The sequence below is a fragment of the Eleutherodactylus coqui genome, chromosome 4 (genome assembly GCF_035609145.1).
Source record: "Eleutherodactylus coqui strain aEleCoq1 chromosome 4, aEleCoq1.hap1, whole genome shotgun sequence".
NCBI lineage: Eukaryota > Metazoa > Chordata > Amphibia > Anura > Eleutherodactylidae > Eleutherodactylus > Eleutherodactylus coqui.
The window spans coordinates 169,478,147-169,496,081 of NC_089840.1; the positions used below are offsets into that span (position 1 = coordinate 169,478,147).

Here is a 17,935-nt window from a genome sequence, read left to right on the forward strand (position 1 = left end):
TTGTAGCCATTACGTTATCTCTGGCAATTAGAGGAGTTGCAGTTCTAATGGTTTCCATTTTGAATTTCCTATATTCAATGAATCTATTCAGTTGTTTGAGATTGATAATGGTGCGGTGGGAGCCATCTGGTTTGGGAACCAGAAAGAGGGGGGGAATAGAAACCTTTTCCCTGTTCCTTCTTGGGGACCGGGATAATCGCGCCGAGACCCTGCAGGTTCCGTACGCCCTCCAACAGAGCCTGTTCTAGGCCTAGAGACTGGGTTGGGGTTATCACAAATCTGTCCGGGGGGCGGGATAGTAGCTCGATCCTGTACCCCTCCGACACTAGGTGCAGTACCCACTCGTTAGTTGTAATACTACGCCAGCTATTGGAATAGCAAGCCAGTCTACCCCCTACCGGGCCCGAAAGTATGGGCTGAGGGACAAAAGTTAAAGTCTTACCCCTTCCGCCCTTCGGATAAGACCATCTTCCGGTCTTCCCCTTCCCGGCGTACGTGGACGAGGGATGAGGAGTGAAGGGTCTCTTGGGTGGTCTGGTGGCAGGTAGTCCGTGACTCTTGTCAGCTGCTTTCTCCAGCAGACGATCCAGGTCTGGTCCAAATATGCGCCCGCCCCGGAACGGTAGGGTACATAGCCTATTTTTGGAAGCTGAGTCCCCCGACCACTCTTTTACCCACACTGCCCTTCTGGCGGTGTTCGATAGTGCTGCCATGCGGGCTCCGAAGCGGACTGTTTCCATTGAAGCATCTGCCAGAAACCCTGTTGCCATCCGTAGCAGAGGGATGCCACTTGCGAACTCCTCCCTAGGGGTTTTTGGTCGACTAGGGCTGCGAATTGGTCCAACCAGATTGCCATGGAACGAGCCACGGATGTGGCCGCGATGTTGGATTTCATGATCAGACCGGAGGTAGACCAGGCTTTACGCATGGTTGTGTCCACCTTATGGTCCAACGGGTCCTTTAAGTGGGACGTATCCTCAAAGGGTAATCCGGACTTTCTGGATACCATGGCAATTGCCGCATCGACTTTTGGTATCTCGTCCAAAAAGGACACCTCATCTCCCGGAAATAAAAGGCGTTCTTTGAATTCCCTAGGAATTAGCGGAGCCTGATCCACGCCCTCCCACTCATTTAGAATCAGCTGCTTGAGCGTGGCGTTTACGGGGAATGAAGATTTCTGTTGCGGGAGTAACCCCGCGAACATATCCTCCTGGACTGTGCGGGGTTGCTGCACGTCTTCCTCCACCTGCATGGTTCTGCGTACAGCTTTTAGCAGTTGATCCATGTCTGAGGTAGAGAAAAGATATTTTTTGTCCTCCTGCGTCACTTCCCCGTCAAAATCCATATTTTCCGCTATGTCGGAGTCGGACTCAGACACCGCCGGAACCGACCTGCGTGTAACCCCAGAAAGCCCAGGTTGGAGGTCCGAGAGGGAGGACTGCACTTCTTCCCGTGCGACTGACCGAATTTCGGCCATAAGGGTGCCTGCACACGAGCAGAATTTCAAGCGCGTGATTTTAGGCACATAATCCGCCCCAGACCGCAGCCAATATACTCCTATGAGGATCCGCAGTTGTCCCCAGACGGACGGATGTGTATCGCGTTTTTTCACGCGAGTGAAAAAATCTGCGACCTGTTCTAATTTTGGTCGGATCATGCGCGTGAAGCCTCCAATACAAGTGAATGGGTGCGTTTTTTCACGCAGTACATCCGGAGTGCAGCTGCGGATGGAGTCACTGGTTGCTATGACTACAGGAAGTAGGCATGGTAGGAGGCGTCCCAACACACAGCAGAGCTTCACAGGCACATTTCAACTGCAGATCTGTCCTTTCAGTCCCCTCATCTACCAGAGAGCAGCCAGCAGACACCAGCCAGGGTACACCCAGTACCTCCTTTTTTTCCTGGGGGGCTCTTCCTCCTCCGTTACCGCAGTACGTCCGAAAAAAGTTTCATGGATCAACCATGCCCACAAAGACATCTGCTCACCGGGTGAAAGCATGTTGCCAGAATAATTTAACAGTGCTCACACAAGCAAGAGGGACAAAACGGAGTCTGGGTGTTGGTTTTTAAGCTGTTTTCCAGGGAATGGGCAGTTCTCTAGGGGTTGGGTTTACAATAAGGGTGTCTTCCGGATTTTTCTGCGCGTTTTTTTCCGCAACACATCCGCGTATATCCGCGCGTGATTTTTCACGCATCCGCACCTATCCGCAAGCACATTTAGGTACCATACGCGCGTGAAAATCCGCGAGTGGAATCCGGAACGCTCGTGTGCAGGCGGCCTAAGGGAAGTTTTTTCCTCCTGCATAACTTTTGCGGAACAGGTAGCACATAACGTTTTTGTGCAGGAGTCGTCGAGTTTGGTTAGACATACTGGACATTTTTTACTCCTTCGTCTAGCCTCCCTCGGTTTTTGAGTATCCCTGTCCTGTAAGACAAGGGAAACTCTGTTAGTCGGGAAGTGTATGTAGTGCAGGTGTAGGTTGGTCCACCGGACCACTTACAGTTTGGAGGGTCTCTGGGTCCTCTCTGGCCGACATCTTGCGTCTTGCAGGAACGCTTCCTGTACTTAGGATCGTTCCTTAGCGTGGGGAAACACCACCAGCTGATGCAGGGGCAGCAGATTTTTAAATTCAGCGCCGGCCGTGCCAGGCCACACACCCTTTGCAGGCCACGGCCCCTTTGCGGAGCGTCTGATGTCACCGCGCTGTATTCCGCCGCCCTGGAGCGCTCCTGTCGGCCCTGGACCCGGAGATGGCGGCCGCCGCCTGAAATGACGGCCGCAGTGGTGCCGGCAGCCCGTACTTGGACCCCGGCCCACGCAGTCCCCGGAAAGCGCCCAGATGGGGTCCTTCCCACTGGGGTTGCCGCTTCGTCGGTAAGTCCTCCTCCGGCATGGGACAGCGTCGCTGGAGCTCTGCCGTTGCTGTCCTGAAGGGACAGGAAAAACACTGGTGTTGGTGGAGGGGAGGTTCTTTTTATACTCTGCCTCTTCCTGTCCCATCAGGTCAGCAGGTGAGCAACCTCCAGCATATGCTGTCATGATGTCATGGGGAAAAGCTGCGCTAAACCCTGTACAAAAACACCTGTGTGAGGGAGGCCATAGGCAGATTTTTTTGTGATGTCTGACTAACATTTACCATAGGACTACTATATATATTGCAATAATTTTTAACGTTTGTGTACAAGTTTAGCATTAACTTTTCACATTTACTAACAAATTTCAATAGCTGATTTTTCTCTTTTTAAAAAGGACCAATTCAGTTGACAGATTTTAAGGGCTTAAAGGGGTTGTCATTGGGGAAAATATATAAATATATAATTATGCGTCCCCATTTCTCCCCACACAGTCTACTTACCTCATCTTCTCCTGCAGTCCTGTGGGGGTGTGAGTCACTCCCTCCAGCTGGCTGACCAGTCTGTTTCCTGTGACGTTACGTACATCCACAGGCAGTCTTCCTGCAATGTACGGAGTGCCTAGCTATTGCAGAGAATGTGCATGCCTGTTGTTTCAATAGATTCAGCATTCCTACCCAGCCAGTGAGCGCTATGTCAGGACGAGACCTTTACTGACCTGCAGAAGAATGCAAGGAATACATGCTTCATAACAAGCCAACTGGAAGCAAGGTGACCGGGGGACTAGACAATAGAGATGATGCCTTAGGAAGTCTACCTGGGAAAAAATATGAAAGTATAGAATTTTTTTTTTATTATGGCGATACCCCCTTTAAATATCAGAAAATCCACCTTGACTACTACATTTTAAAATCTGCACCCTTCAAAGTGGCATTTAGGCTCGGGTCACACGGGATAGAATTTTGATTTTTTTTTTTTTTCCAGCTGAAAAAGCTTCAAACCCTTGGCCTTTAGCCACAGGAATTGGAGCGGTTTCGCCGTCGGCATTCCGCTTTGGCTTCCTCTCCCCATAGGAAGGAGAGAAAAGAATTGACATGCTGCAGAATTGAATTCCGCGCCACAAGTCAGTTTCTGTTCAGCTTAGTCGCAGCGTGTGGATGACATTTTTGCAAAGTCTCATCCACTTTGCTGGCTAATCCCGAGATTAGGAGCCAGGATGGAATTGCCGTGTGGACATTCTGCACAGCAACTCTGTCCAGTGTGAACCCAGCCTAGGGCTGGATTCACACGAACATATATCGGCTTGGTTTTCACGCCGAGCCGATATACGTCGTCCTCATCTGCAGAGGAGGAGGATGGAAGAGCCAGGGGCAGGAACTGAGCTCCCGCCCCCTCTGCACTATTTGCAATGAAAGGAGGCGGGACAGGGGGGGGGGCTAAGTTCCACAAATTAGCCCCACCTCTCCCCATTGCAAATAGTGCAGAGGGGCGGAGAGGAGGCAGAGAGGGGGCAGGAGCTGAGAGCACTGCTCCTGGCTCTTCCAGCCTCCCCCCGTGCAGAGAGAGACGATGTATATCGGCTCAGCGCGAAAGCCGAGCCGATATACTTTCGTGTGAATCCATCTTTAGGGAGTTTAACCATTCAGATGTTTTACAGGAATTAAAAGCAAAGGGCAACTGAAATTTCATTTTTCTTTTTTGTAGATTTTCAATGTAAAAACCTTTTTTTTCCTATAACACAGCAGGAGTTTGCAGAATCAGTAATAACTTCAGAGCTTTGTTTCTCTGTTTTTACAAATGCCCCATTTGTGCACGTAAACTCGTGCATGTGTCAGGGCTCAGACAAGAAGTGTTTTTGGCTTTTGGAATGTAGACTTTGCTGGGATGATTTTTGGACACAATGCTGCGTTTGCAGCCCCTGAGGTATCCATACGGAAAATGAACATGTGCCCCTGAGAAAATAAGTCTTAAACAAAAGCAATTAAAGTCAAAAGCATCGATTTTTGTACATTTTTATTACAAGATCCAGAACTGAAGTACAATCGACATGTGGACAATCTTGGGATCCTTTAGTCCTTCTGCAAAAAGACAAAAGTAGAAAAGAAAGATAAACAAAACACCAAACATAAAAACTACATGGCAAAAGATAAGTTTCTCAACATCCCCCTAGCTTAAACTGCAGCATGCCCTAGAATCAGAAAAGGGACCAACACACGAGCAAACACAACTTAAGTAACCTAAAAAAAAGCCAAGTGTATACAGATGACCTGATGAGGGGAGTCTGCCCCAATACGCAACTCGCATGACAGAATTTAGCCTCAAGCACTCGTCAAATAAGGTAGCAAAAGTCCCTTTAGGCAAATTTCCATGACAAAAAAAAAAAATATATGTTTTTATCATGCAGTGAGGTTTTTCCTATACTAATTAACAGTAATTAACAGTACATAAGCTAACTACTCTAAATGCACACAAAATAAGCATGCAAAGCTTTGTGTCATCAGCCATCCTATAAAAGCAGTATTGTTTCATGCAATCATGCATTACATCAGAATTGAAGTACCTGTGAAAACTAGCCTCAAACTCACTGGGAAAGTAGCAGGAAAAGAAAAGGAAGAATATAAGTTGAGGACACCCAAATATTAGAGGAAACCAAGTGAGAAACAATGCTAGTTAGGAAAATCTAGTAAATGAGACTTTAAACCCAAGATGTTTTACAACTTAAAAGTGACGAGTTCCCAGTATTAACCATAGTTAGGGCTCACTCACAAGCGTATTTGCCTTATGCAAGTACCTGCCCGCTTGTCTCTAAAGATTCACGTGTCGGCAGGGAGGAACTCACTACAACACACACACCCCCCCCCCGCCAGCACCCGAATTTTTAGAGACGAGCGGGCAGGTACTCTTATAAGGCACTACTCGCTCAAGTAGTTTGCCTTAGCGAGTATGCTCGCTCATCTCTAGTATTTAGGCTACATATTATGTGTGTATTTTTTTGCTCACAGAACACAGTGCTAAAAGCCCATTGACTTACACTGGCGTTCAGAACGTTATACATGTGGGGGAAAAACGGCAGCATGTCCTATTTTGGCGCATAATAGTCATCATTAAAGTCTATGGGTGCATAGAATATGCAGTAAATGTGCAATGTTACATGTGTATTTGCTGTGTACTTGTATGAGGGAGCCCTTGAAGCGATAAAGCGAAAACCCAACAACCTATAGCAAAGTGATGTTAAAAAGAAATAAAGCAAAAAAAAAAAAAAATCACATTAAAAATCTAAAAAAACACCAAAACCAATATATGTTGGGACACAACAGCTCATGCGTTTCCCCATTTATGTGTATTCATATGAAACAATTTTAACATGATTACAGAAATTGCGTTCATACGCTGCTCAATTGTGCTCTGCATGAACACTAAGGCTGGATGCATACGGGGCGGAATCCCGTCGAAAATCTTGTGGTAAAGCTGCGAGACTTCTGCCAGGAAAGCGCAGCTTCAAAACCCGCGGCACTTAGCTACTTTCGAGCAGCTTGCCGCATGCTTTTCCGTTGCGACCAGCGCTCCCACAGAGGAGAAAAAAATAAAGAAATGGACATGCTGTGGCAGGGAAATCCACGCTACAGTGTCAGCTAACGCCACAACAGATTGGCCATCCTGTGTGGACAAGATTTGACAAGTCTCGTCCACATGGCTGGCTAATACCAGTATTAGTGGCCACAGCAAAATTCTGCATGGAATTTCTGCAGCAAACACACCCTGTGTGAACCCAACCTAAGCGTTTAGCCACAAAAAGGGGGGGGGGGGGGGGGGGGGGGTCTGTTGCAGGTTCTCCACACCAGCAAAAACCACCCCAAATAGTGCAGATTTAAGCAGCGCTACAGCGATGCAACCTGTGTGATCGAAGAGCTCTGCGCAGCACAACTGATAGGACATTTGGTTATGTCTCATCTGCACTGCTGCTACTATGAATACTGCAGATACGGGAGCTCCAGTGCACCCGCAGCATCTGAAAATACCCCAAGGGTGCAGAAATATGTAGTGGCCACTGTGTGGCTAAGGACTCTGCAGACTTTAAATGCTAATGTCTATGTAGTTTGACCTTTGAACTGCTTACCGGCAACAGACATTTACAACTTAACAAAACTGTTGCTGTGCAAAACACAGCAAGTCTTGTAGCCACTACTCATTCACACTGCAACAGAACATAGTACTGTCACAACTGACGTCTGCTACCAATACAAGAAGTTTTTGGCAGGTTACTCGAGTTGGGTTACATACACACTGGGTGTAGCCATTGGAGACTTCCTCGATTAGAATTAAAGGGAGTCTGTCAGCTGGAACATTTTATCCATTCTGCAGGTATCATGCTGTAGAGCCAGAAGAGCAGAGTAGATGATATGTAGTTGCCAATTCAGTAGAATTTTATTCACGTGCAGCTCTGCTTGCTCAGAGACGCAGTCCAGTGGGTGGAGCCAGTGATTGATAGCTATCTGAATGACCATACATACAGTTTTCCCATAATATGATGCCTGCAGAACAGACTCCCTATAAGTGCTAAAAATCCACAGCATTTGCACTAGCAGCACAGTGGATGATCTTTTATTACATGTATATGATATTTTTTTTTTTATTTTTTTAAATTCACTCTTTTGAAATCTGCAGTGTAAGGGTTGGAGGGTCCATCGCAGATCTGACACAAAAGACTGGAAGAAAAATGCAGGCGAGCAGAAAACAACCAGACCCCATCATTTTCAGTGGGGTCCAAGTGGCACTGTTCAGTTCCATCATAAGACAGACCCATTCAGCCGGGGTTCCCCCCTTCCCCGCCGCAGATGTGAAACCACTTTAACTTGACCTGCAGTTCAGAAGTAGAGAATCAATTTATACAGTGGCTTTTCTTGTTGCCAGTTGCACCTTTTGCAATTGAATTCTGCATGAAAATTTAGCCACAAATCATGACAAAATCCTGCTGCGGAGAATATGTCATGTGGATGTTCTCTCTGGGTTTATTTTGTATGGCATTAAGCCTCTATCGTACCGCTGCCATTTACATGAAGATTTGCTTTTACAGACAATATCCGAACACATGGAGTAGGATTGTGCTTATACAGAGGAGCAATGTAGACTGCCATTTATATGAGCCCTTACCTGTCAGTCCAGCTTGTATAAAAAAAATTTTAAACCCTTAACGACACAGGATGTAAATTTACACCGTTTGTTCAGGGTTTGTAGGGAGGGGGGATTGTGAGCCAACTCCGCTCCCTATAATGCAGATGCTGGCTGTTCATTACAGCAGCAATCCACGAGAACGCTGATCGCGGCTGTTAACCTTTGAAATGCTACTGTCAGTTCTAACAGCAGCATTTAAATACCCTGATCCAAGCGATACTGCATGGGGGATTTAATGATTGCAAGCTCAAGTCTTCTGCAGTGTGTTCACAGTGAAGTTATGTTTTTCTAAAATCACTCCATTTAAGTTTTTTTTTTTTTAAGTTTCAGGACATTATATGGTACATTAAATAGTAGCATTGAAAAATACAGCTAGTCTGCAAAAAACAAAAGTTTTGATTCTTTTGAAAAGTCCACAAGGGATTAATAGTCTCCAGAAGTGCACCCATGAGAGCTAGAAAGTGTAAAAACCGCCTCACATTTGTAGATCAGATGAATTCCACATCTTACACTATGCAATATGAATTTTTAAAGTGTTCTTCTGATTCTAGAGACATTGCAGTAAACAAGTTTTACCATCTATGTTTTCAGTCATGTTCCATTAACTCATGTACAATGAGAACAGTCACATGCAAACCTAAAATGGGACAGTTTGGAACAGCAGTCACACTCATGCAGTCACTATACCTGTAGGTCACTTTATTTCTGAAGAAGGGTGCCAAGAAAGAGTGAAACAGAGAGGCAGAAAGAGTGAACACAACAACTTAACCAGTTTGTTACAGCCAAAAACATAGGTCTCCCTCACAGGCGTTTGCAGAAACACAGCATTTTCAGCAGCGCTGGCATACGTTTTAAGCACAGTTGAAACCGCAGCCAGGAAAGCTGGAAAATAAAAAATACCAAGCTGGTGCTGTCTGGCTCCTACTGCTGCTCTCCAAAGCTCTGGCCAGGCTTCTGAGCACTTGTCAGCAGCGACAAATCATCTTTTGCTAGTAATAGTGTTTAACCCCTTCATGACATGGCCTATTTTGGGCTTACGGACGCAACAATTTTTGGCGGATTTTCTTCTCCAAATATCAAAAGCCATAACTTATTTTTTCGTCGATGCGGCCGTGTAAGGGCTTGTTTTTTGCGTGCCCAACTGTAGTTTTTATCGGCGTCATTTTTGGGTACATTAACTATATTGTAAAACTTTTATGATCGCAGGGAGAGAAAACGCATCAATTCTGCCATAGATATTTTTTTTTTTTTTTTTTACAGCGTTAATCATGCAGCATAAATGAGACAATTCCATTTTTTCTGCGGGTCGGTACGGTTACGATACCAAAATGCTTACATTTTTTAAAGGTTTTTCCACTTTTCTGCAATAAAACCCCTTTTTTGGAAAACATTTTTTCTCTAAATCACTCCATTCAAAGTCCTGTAACTTATTTTTTGATGTACGGAGCTCTATGAGGGCTTATTTTTTGCAAGATGAGCTGTAGTTTTTATTGGTACCATTTTGGAGTACATACGTCTTTTTAGATCACTTATTGCGTTTTTAGTGAAGCAAAATGCTAAAAATTAGCATTTTTTTAAACGCTTTTTTTCCGTGCACAGTCAAAAGCATGTGCACCTTATTGTACGCGTCGTTACGGACGCGACAATACCAAATATGTGGGGCTTTATTTTTTTCACCATTTTTTATGCTAATCTGAGAAAAAGCATAAAAAAGGTAAAAAAGCATTTTTAATTTTTTTAATCTTTAGGTTTTTTTGTTTTACAACATTTGTGTCCCCCTGGGGGACTTACAACATTGCCCTCATGATTGCTGTGATAAGGCATGGCAGAGCCTTATCGCTTATACAGTGATAATAGGCATTGGCAATACAGGACAGGCCGGGCTCTCGCGATGACATCGCGAGAGCCGGCCGGAGAGAGAAGCAGCGCGCTGTTGCAGCGGGGACGCATCTCCGATCCCCCCACCCCACCCGCGCACGCTATTGCGGCGGGACGCATCTCCGATGGCCCCCCCCCCCCCCCGTAAGTTTACGTCCTGTTGCGGGAAGTACCAGGCTCCCAGGATGTAAACTTACGCCCTGCAGCGGGAAGGGGTTAAAGACCCTGCCTTCAGCAAGAGATTGGCTCGGCCTGCAGCTGAGCCAATTACAGCCATTCATTCAATTGCTGTGATTAGTTCAAGTGCTGGCTCCGATTGGTGCCTCAAGTGCTAGCTCAGCCAATCAGAGCAATCTCTTGCTGGAAGCGTGGTCTTCAAACCCTATTACTAGCAAAAGATGATCTGCGCCGCTGACAAGTGCCCGGAAGCCTGGTTGAGCTTTGGAGAGCAGCTGCAGGAAACCAGCTGGCGCCAGCTTGGCGAGTATTGCCTTTTTTTGGTAGTGTAGCTAGGGCTTGCGTTTAGCGCAGTCAATAAAGCAGTACCAAGTTGCGCTGCGTTTTCAGCAGTGCTAAACACTGTACAAAAAAACGCCTGTGTGAGGGAGGCCTTAGTGTCTCCCTTAATAACTAGGGAAGCAAATACTCTGAAAGAGCAGTCCTTTTGTTTTATAATATGGTGCTATAAATTAAACAAGTGCTCAGCAAATATATACAGGCTAATATAAATATACACAAAATTCCACCGAAAGTACATGTAAATGGTCTAGTAGGCCCCTGGTGCCTTACCATGGCCTGTACTATATTAGGCTACATGGACCTTTGGAGCATGCAGACAAATTCTCTAGACAAGCAGCACTTCTAGAGTCAGTTGGGGTGCTAATTCCAAGTAGCATCCCCACTGCAAAAAGCACGCTGAGGAACCCCAACTGCGGCTGCCACTTGGGACTCGTCAGCTCAGTGTGAAGAGTCCAGCTGGCGGCCGCAGAAGCACAGCTCCACCGGCTTTTTGGAACAAAGTTGCAATACTAGCACCCCAAGAGGATTACAGCACGAGCCAAATTGAGTTAATGCTGAGGGGTTCTCTTCACAACATTAACAAGTACAAAGCTACAGTCGTGTAGACTCTACATCCTAATTCTCTAGAGGAAAGGTTACCTTCTGTACTTCAGAAGTGTGGAAGTAAAGATTAGAGAAAATTGAAAGTTATTAGAGAGGCCGTTTAAAGGGACATTACCAACCATTGTAAAGGAAGCCAAGGGTATCACTGCGTCACACTTACCTTTTTGCTAGCACCCACACTGGCTTTAGCTGTACCCCTGACTTTTTTCATTCTGTTCTTCCTTTCTTTACGCTGTTTTCTGGAAGTCTTTTTCTTCTCATACAGACCGTGCTATAAAAGAAAAAAGTATATTTAATCTCAGCAACTACAGGAACTGTCCCTTACATAATGACAGGAAAGTTTTTTTTCCCCTCCCTTTCATTTTATTTGGTTTTTTCTTATGGCCCTTTTACACGGGATGAGCTGTTGGGCAAATAATGCCAGGACAGCATGTCCCAGTGAGGCTCCTCCTGAGCAGTTATATTGGAGCAGGTATCGTTGGCATCGCTCAGTGCTGCCAGAATAGAAGCAGAGCAGCCGAGGAGCGTTCTCAACCCGCCCAACTCCATTCACAGTAAGTAGTTCTGAAAGTGACCACCTGCTGTGTACACTGAACGACAGGTTCATTCGCTGCATGCGTTTACACAGAACGATTATCGCTCATATTCCTGTGGGAGTATGGGAATCTGAACAGTCATCCTGTGTAGAAGGGCCATTAGAAACAAAATCCTGTTACAGTGTACAACATATCAGAGCAGCTTTTAACCCCTTCATGACATGGCCTATTTTGGCGTTGAGGACCAAGCGATTTTTTGGTATTTTTCCATCTCCATTTTTCAAAAGCCATCACTTTTATTTTTCCGTGGACGCGGCCGTATAAGGGCTTGTTTTTTGCGTGGCGAACTGTAGTTTTTATCGATGCCAATTTTGGGTACATAGACTATATTGTAAATTTTTTTTTTAATGATAGCAGAGAGAAAACGCATCAATTCTGCCATAGATTTTTTTATTTTTTTTTTTACACCGTTAATCATGCAGCATAAATGAGACTTACCATTTTTTCTGCAGACTGCTACGGTTACAACGATACCAAAATTCTAACTTTTTTTTAGGTTTTCCCACTTTTCTGCAATAAAAACCTTTTTTTGGAAATCTTTTTTCTATTCTAAATTGCTGCATTCAAAGTCACGTAACTTTTTTATTTTTTGATGTACAGAGCTCTATGAGGGCTTATTTTTTGCGAGACGAGCTGTAGATTTTATTGGTACCATTTTGGCGTACATACGACTTTTTTGATCACTTTTATTGCGTTTTTAGTGAGGCAAAATGCTAAAAATGAGCATTTTGCCTCAGTTTTTTAGCTTTTTTTTTAGCGTTTTTTTCAGTGCACAGTCAAAAGCATGTGCAACTTATTGTACGCATCGTTACGGACGCGACAATACCAAATATGTGGGGTTTTATTTTTTTTTTACCTTTTTTTATGCTAATCTGAGAAAGCATAAAAAAAATGGTTTTTTTACTCTTTTTTTTAATTCATTTTTTAAATCTTTCTTTTTTTTTTTTACACTGTTTGAGTCCCTCTGAGGGACTTTAATCACTGCCCTGATGATCGCCGTCATAAGGCATGGCAGAGCTACTGCTCTCCCATGCCTTATCGCTCATACAGCGATCTCAGGCATAGGCAATACAGGACGCCAGTGTCTGGCGTCCTGTTGCCATGGTGACAGGCCGGGCTCTCGCGATGACATCGCGAGTTCCGGCCGGAGACACAGAGGGAGCCACGCTCCCGCTGTGAACTCTTTCCCTGCCGCGATCTACTTAGATCGCGGCAGGGAAGGGGTTAAAAGTGGCGGGCGCATCTCCGATGTCCCCCCGCTGCTGCAGCGAGACGCCGGCTGTGACTGACAGCCGGCTCCCGCTGCGGGATAGCGCTGGATCATATGTGATCCCGCGCTATCTCCAGGACGTAAGTTTACGCCCTGTTGCGGGAAGTACCCCGCTCCCAGGACGTAAACTTACGCCCTGCAGCGGGAATGGGTTAAACTTGTGCAGAATTAAAGTAAAGGTTGTCTCAAGGAGGATCAGTGATGTCAGAGGGGACCCTACTAGTCTGGCAGACTGACCACCATTCATCAGTAGTAGCCATGTAATGCTATATGCCCCCTGCAGGTACCGCCAGGCAGGAATTACTAAAGACAGCTTTTATTTCAATAACTGTCACCTTCATTAGATATTTGATTTGCTCAATTCAAGTGGTTAAGATTCCCTTTATTTTTGGTGTTTGAACATAGGAGTGACTGGAAATCCCTGTGGTGGTTGTTCTATCCAAGCTACAGACTATTGTCTTTAGTGCGGTAGTCCGTATTCAGGCCATAAGCTACTGTGATACAAAACACATTTGAATGCAGACTTAATCAGATTACCAAATTATGCGCTTTTCTGTCCATAACTGCCAACACTTCCATTTAAACTAGTTTGGATCAGAACGGGAATGATATTCTGGTCTGTCTGCAGTCAGGTCATCAGGCTTTAGAGTCAAATAACTAGGGTAGCTTTATTTTACATGCAACTCATCACCACATTCCAGCCTCATAAACTACATTATGTGGCTCAAAGTTGAGGGAACGGGGAAGCTGCATTTAATACTTACCGGGTGCCCTATTCCAGCATTGTGTCCCCACTAAGTTGGCACACGTCAGCACCTTGACTCTCTGCATAGAAATGAGTAGGAGAATCATGCAGTAGTCAAGCCATGTGCATACTAAGGACACAGCACTGGAATGGAACAGCTACTTTCCCTCATCTCAGCCCCATAACAGTTTATGGGGTTCAAACATGACAGGTTCCCTTTAAAGGCAAGAATATTTGAATTTTTCCTTCTTCCCACATTAAAGAGCTGCTCTGATCAGCTGAAAAGATATGCAGCCCATCCTGCTATAGTCCCGCTGACTCCATCACAATCAATAATCTTGTAGCCCTACCTGTGCCATGTATAACCAAGCTTCACACTGTAGTGGAGAAGGCGTACTAGACAGTAAGTACTCCAGTGCCAGCCTTACTACGTACAGTGGGTTGCAATTAAGTCAGCAGGACAGCATCTGATGTATGCAGCCTGTCTGGATGGTCTAAAGGATCATCCGGGTCCCTGGACAGTTTTAAGGGTAGGAAAGCCTTTGGCCCTCCTTGTCACTTACTCGGGCCAGTCTGTGTTTGGGTTCGTTCTTCTTTGCATAGTCTAGCGAGTCATAGATCATGCCAAAGCCGGTAGTTTTTCCACCACCAAAGTGAGTCCTGAAACCGAAGACAAAGATGACATCTGGGGTTGTCTTGTACATTTTTGCCAGCTTCTCCCTGATTTCAGTTTTTGGGACAGTAGCTTTTCCAGGATGGAGGACATCTATGACCTAAAAGCAAGCACAACATGCACATTATATAATCAGCAATACTGAAAACTGGCCACGTTGCTACATTTGTCTTCTTCCTAAACTGCATGTTTACTAATATCGTCCATTGACGCAAGATACAGCAATGACTCCTTGGAGCTCACATCTAAACATGGGATTGATGTTACTTAGCGGAAGCGCTCATCCATTGGGGAACACAGCAGACCTTGGGTATTGCAGCTGCCACTAGGAGGCGACACTAAGCAAAAAAAGGTGTTCGCTTAGTGGCGGCAGGAGGGATAGAGTTCTCATGCGAGCAGTAGAAGCGATGGCGCAGAGACATAGATTGACAAAACCTAAGAGCAGACCAACTACGAGCCATCCGATCAGCGGGGCACGGCCACAGCTGACACTGGGAAAGCAGATTTAAATTATGTATTTAAAAAACAAAAACACAGCGCATGCGTGCAGCACGCCTAAAAGCATCCACCTTGCAGAAGAAAAAGATGCGGCCACGATTGAGGAGACCCACACCACATTTGGACAGGTGATAAAATGTATTTTTGGCCTCATGGCTGCAGGCACAAGTAGAAACCGCTACAGGATTCTGCACTGGGAATCCATGCATGACCGTGGACATGAGACCTCAGTCCCATAGCACAGAGGGGTCATTTAAGGAGGGAATAGAGTGACCCCTGAAGGAAAGTATCGCAGCCTTCAATGCCAGAGGCGGCTGGAAAAGGATCAACAGTACGAAGAACTGACCTTTGAATAAGCTAAGCCCCAACCCCAAATATATCCCCTCCAGAAGGAATGGCAGGATGAGAGATGAAGCACATGGGTGGGAGTGCAGAAGCTGAAGTCCCTACAAGCCCAGTAGTAGATACAGCAAGAGGGTTTTCTGGTCCTATGCATGTTATGCGCGACTCAGTCCACAAAACCAAGCACCTTCAGAACCGCGGTCTCAACAACTGGACCGTTGAATGCAGCATGGCTAAATTCCGGTGGAAGATTGCACCCTGAGAGGAGCTCCTCTGAGCGAGAGTTTCCAGAGTGTGCTGGCAAGCAGAGTGACCACACCGGCGTAAAGTCTGGAGCGATGAGGATCAGTGGAAGGCCCTCCAGTTTGGCTTTCTTGAGTAGCCAGACAGTGGAACTGGTGGAAAGGAATATGTAAAGTAGAATGGCTTCCGTTTTGCTAACGCATCCATGCCCAGGGCATGAGGTTATGAGTACGGGACACGAGGGCTGAAAGCTGGTGGTTGAATCTGAAGGCCATGAAGTCCACGTTCAGAACTCCCTACCTGGTGCAGACGTCCTGCAACATGTTGTGGGGTAGCGATCACTCAAGGATCTACTCACTTCCAAGCTGGGAAAGTCTACACGCCGATTGTCCCCTCCACACAATGTAGACTGCTGAGTGCTGGACAGTGAGCCTTCACCCACTGGTGGATCTGAGGCCTCCATCATGGCGGTGGAGCTGCAGGTGCCACCATGATGATTGGCGTATGCCACTAACACGTTGTCGGTCTGTACCCTGACTGGATGTCCTACGAGTTCAACGCTTGAAGGACAGGTGGGTAGCCCGGAGCTCCAGCACATTGACTGACCATGTGGCTTACTGAATGGACCACTTGCCCCTCACCGTTGGCTTGCTGTAGACACCTCCCTAATCCAGGAGACTGCCATCCATGGCGATTACTTTCCACCCGCAGCAGATACCTCTTCAGAGTCTTCTGGGAGGGGATACATTATATCCAAACACTTAGGTCTGCAGAACACCTATATCGTATTTAGCCTAGTGGCTGCAGGAGGGAGAGGGCCAGTAGGAGAAGCCAACACTCTGCTTTGTGTCACCTTTTAGTGGCAGCAGCTATACCTTGGTCTGTTGGGTCACACAATGACACAGAGAAGAGGTTTATAAGTCCAGCATAAAGGACAGCAGTCATCGGCATGATCAGGGCAGGCAGCGGCTTACCATTTGCTTCCTCTGAAGCAGCCTGTTGGTCATGAACTTCCGGGTCCGGATGGTGACGCTGTCGTTCTAAGAGGAAGAAGACGGAAAGTCAGTTATACATCAATGGTGTTCTACCAACCCTGCAGGGGCGACAACAGCCAGCAGGGGCCGCCACTGACTGGAGAGCATTGCGCAAGAGGGTAGGGGAGACACGGATGGGAGAACACCGTATGTACACCGCAGCGTTCTACCGCTAGGTTAGCCGCGTAGCACAGGGATGTGACGTTGTCTCGCGCCGTCTTACTTCCCGCTCTACTTAGTGCCGCTGTATACAAACGCTGCACTTTCGCGATGTCGGTTATTGTCAGATATGCGATAACCAGCCTCACCAGCAGGGATCGGCGCACGCGAGTTTCTGCACAGTACTTTCACGAATGATCATGCTTTATAAGACCTATCATGTCAGCTGACGGTCAGTCAGCGCTCTACGCCTGTGGGCGCCAAAACGACAGCAATAGACGACTGCAGCAACCACCACCTAGGCCTCCATCACAGCGCCGATAACACGCCTCGATTAATCGCATTTTACTGAGATTTTTACCAACAATTTTAAAAGCAGATTGCAGCATCTAACAGTTTTTAGTGCAACCACCACTAACGGGCGAGGAGGAGCGATAAAAGACATAAAGCCGCGCCAAAATAGAGCAGACAGCGCTCCACTTCGCATGCAGGTCTGCGAGGACACAGTGAAGTCAATGAAAGTATTGGGCCACCATTACCGCTGCGGCTTAAAAACTGTGTGAGAGCGGCCTTGGTGGGTCCGATACTGGGGGGCCATGAGGGCAGGCAGATAACATCACCGCTGCAGGAGCCGCTGCACCCCCGCCGACCAGCCTGCCAGATAGCAGAAAGTGGAGGACCCCACCGACCCTCTCCAGCAGCAGTAAGCCCCCCTAGACGGACCCCACTAGGCCCCTCAGCCTCTCCACGGCGGACCTGTAGATAAGCGAGAGGTGCAAAGTCAACCGTCAGCTCAGCTACATCTCTGCAACCCAACCAAGCGCCGCGCCACCGATACCGGACAACACGGCATCAGGAAGCTCCGGAGAGCAGCAGTCCACGACAGCGGCGGTGCAGAAGCGGTCGGAGGGCCACGCTGGAGGAGCTCAGCGCCGTGCGGGGCGGGATGGCGCAGATACACGGCGGATTGTACCGGGCGGTGACACTCACCATCTTGTAACGTCTCTCTCGGGGAGGAAGGAAAGAAAGAGCGAGCTTCGCTCAGCCAATCATAACGTCGGCTTTACAGGAAGTGGGTGTGGCTCTAGAGTCGCTGTGAAGGCAATCAGTGGTCCAATGCACTGTCAGTCATGTACATAGTTCCCGCCCATTTAAAGGAGCAACGCTAGTTTCCGTGTCTCCGAGTGCACGGTGGTGGCGGTAGGCGGCTCACGGCTCACCTCCTCGGGGTTCGCTCACACCGGCGTACCAGCCAATTTTTGCACATGTAATATGCAGTGAATAGATCTCATTGTTTACAATGGCTGTGTTCACATGATGTGCGATCACATGACAAGATACGCAGGCTGT

General features: G+C 46.9%; 1 protein-coding gene across 3 annotated transcripts; it reads right to left on the reverse strand.

The window, feature by feature from the left end:
* Positions 1 to 4,849: 4,849 nt before the first annotated feature.
* RPS24 (ribosomal protein S24) lies at positions 4,850 to 17,660 on the reverse strand. 3 transcript variants are annotated; one of them, XM_066600366.1, is made up of 7 exons: positions 17,576 to 17,660; positions 16,367 to 16,432; positions 14,200 to 14,409; positions 11,186 to 11,296; positions 8,713 to 8,730; positions 5,414 to 5,437; positions 4,850 to 4,931 (listed from the first exon to the last, which is right to left on the reverse strand). In XM_066600366.1, exons 1-5 carry the CDS (start codon positions 17,576 to 17,578, stop codon positions 8,725 to 8,727), a joined length of 396 nt encoding a protein of 131 aa, XP_066456463.1. In that variant the 5' UTR covers positions 17,579 to 17,660; the 3' UTR covers positions 4,850 to 4,931; positions 5,414 to 5,437; positions 8,713 to 8,724. The 3 variants fall into 3 exon arrangements, with proteins under 3 accessions (XP_066456463.1, XP_066456464.1, XP_066456462.1); XM_066600367.1 differs by lacking the exon at positions 8,713 to 8,730; XM_066600365.1 differs by lacking the exons at positions 5,414 to 5,437; positions 8,713 to 8,730.
* Positions 17,661 to 17,935: the final 275 nt, after the last annotated feature.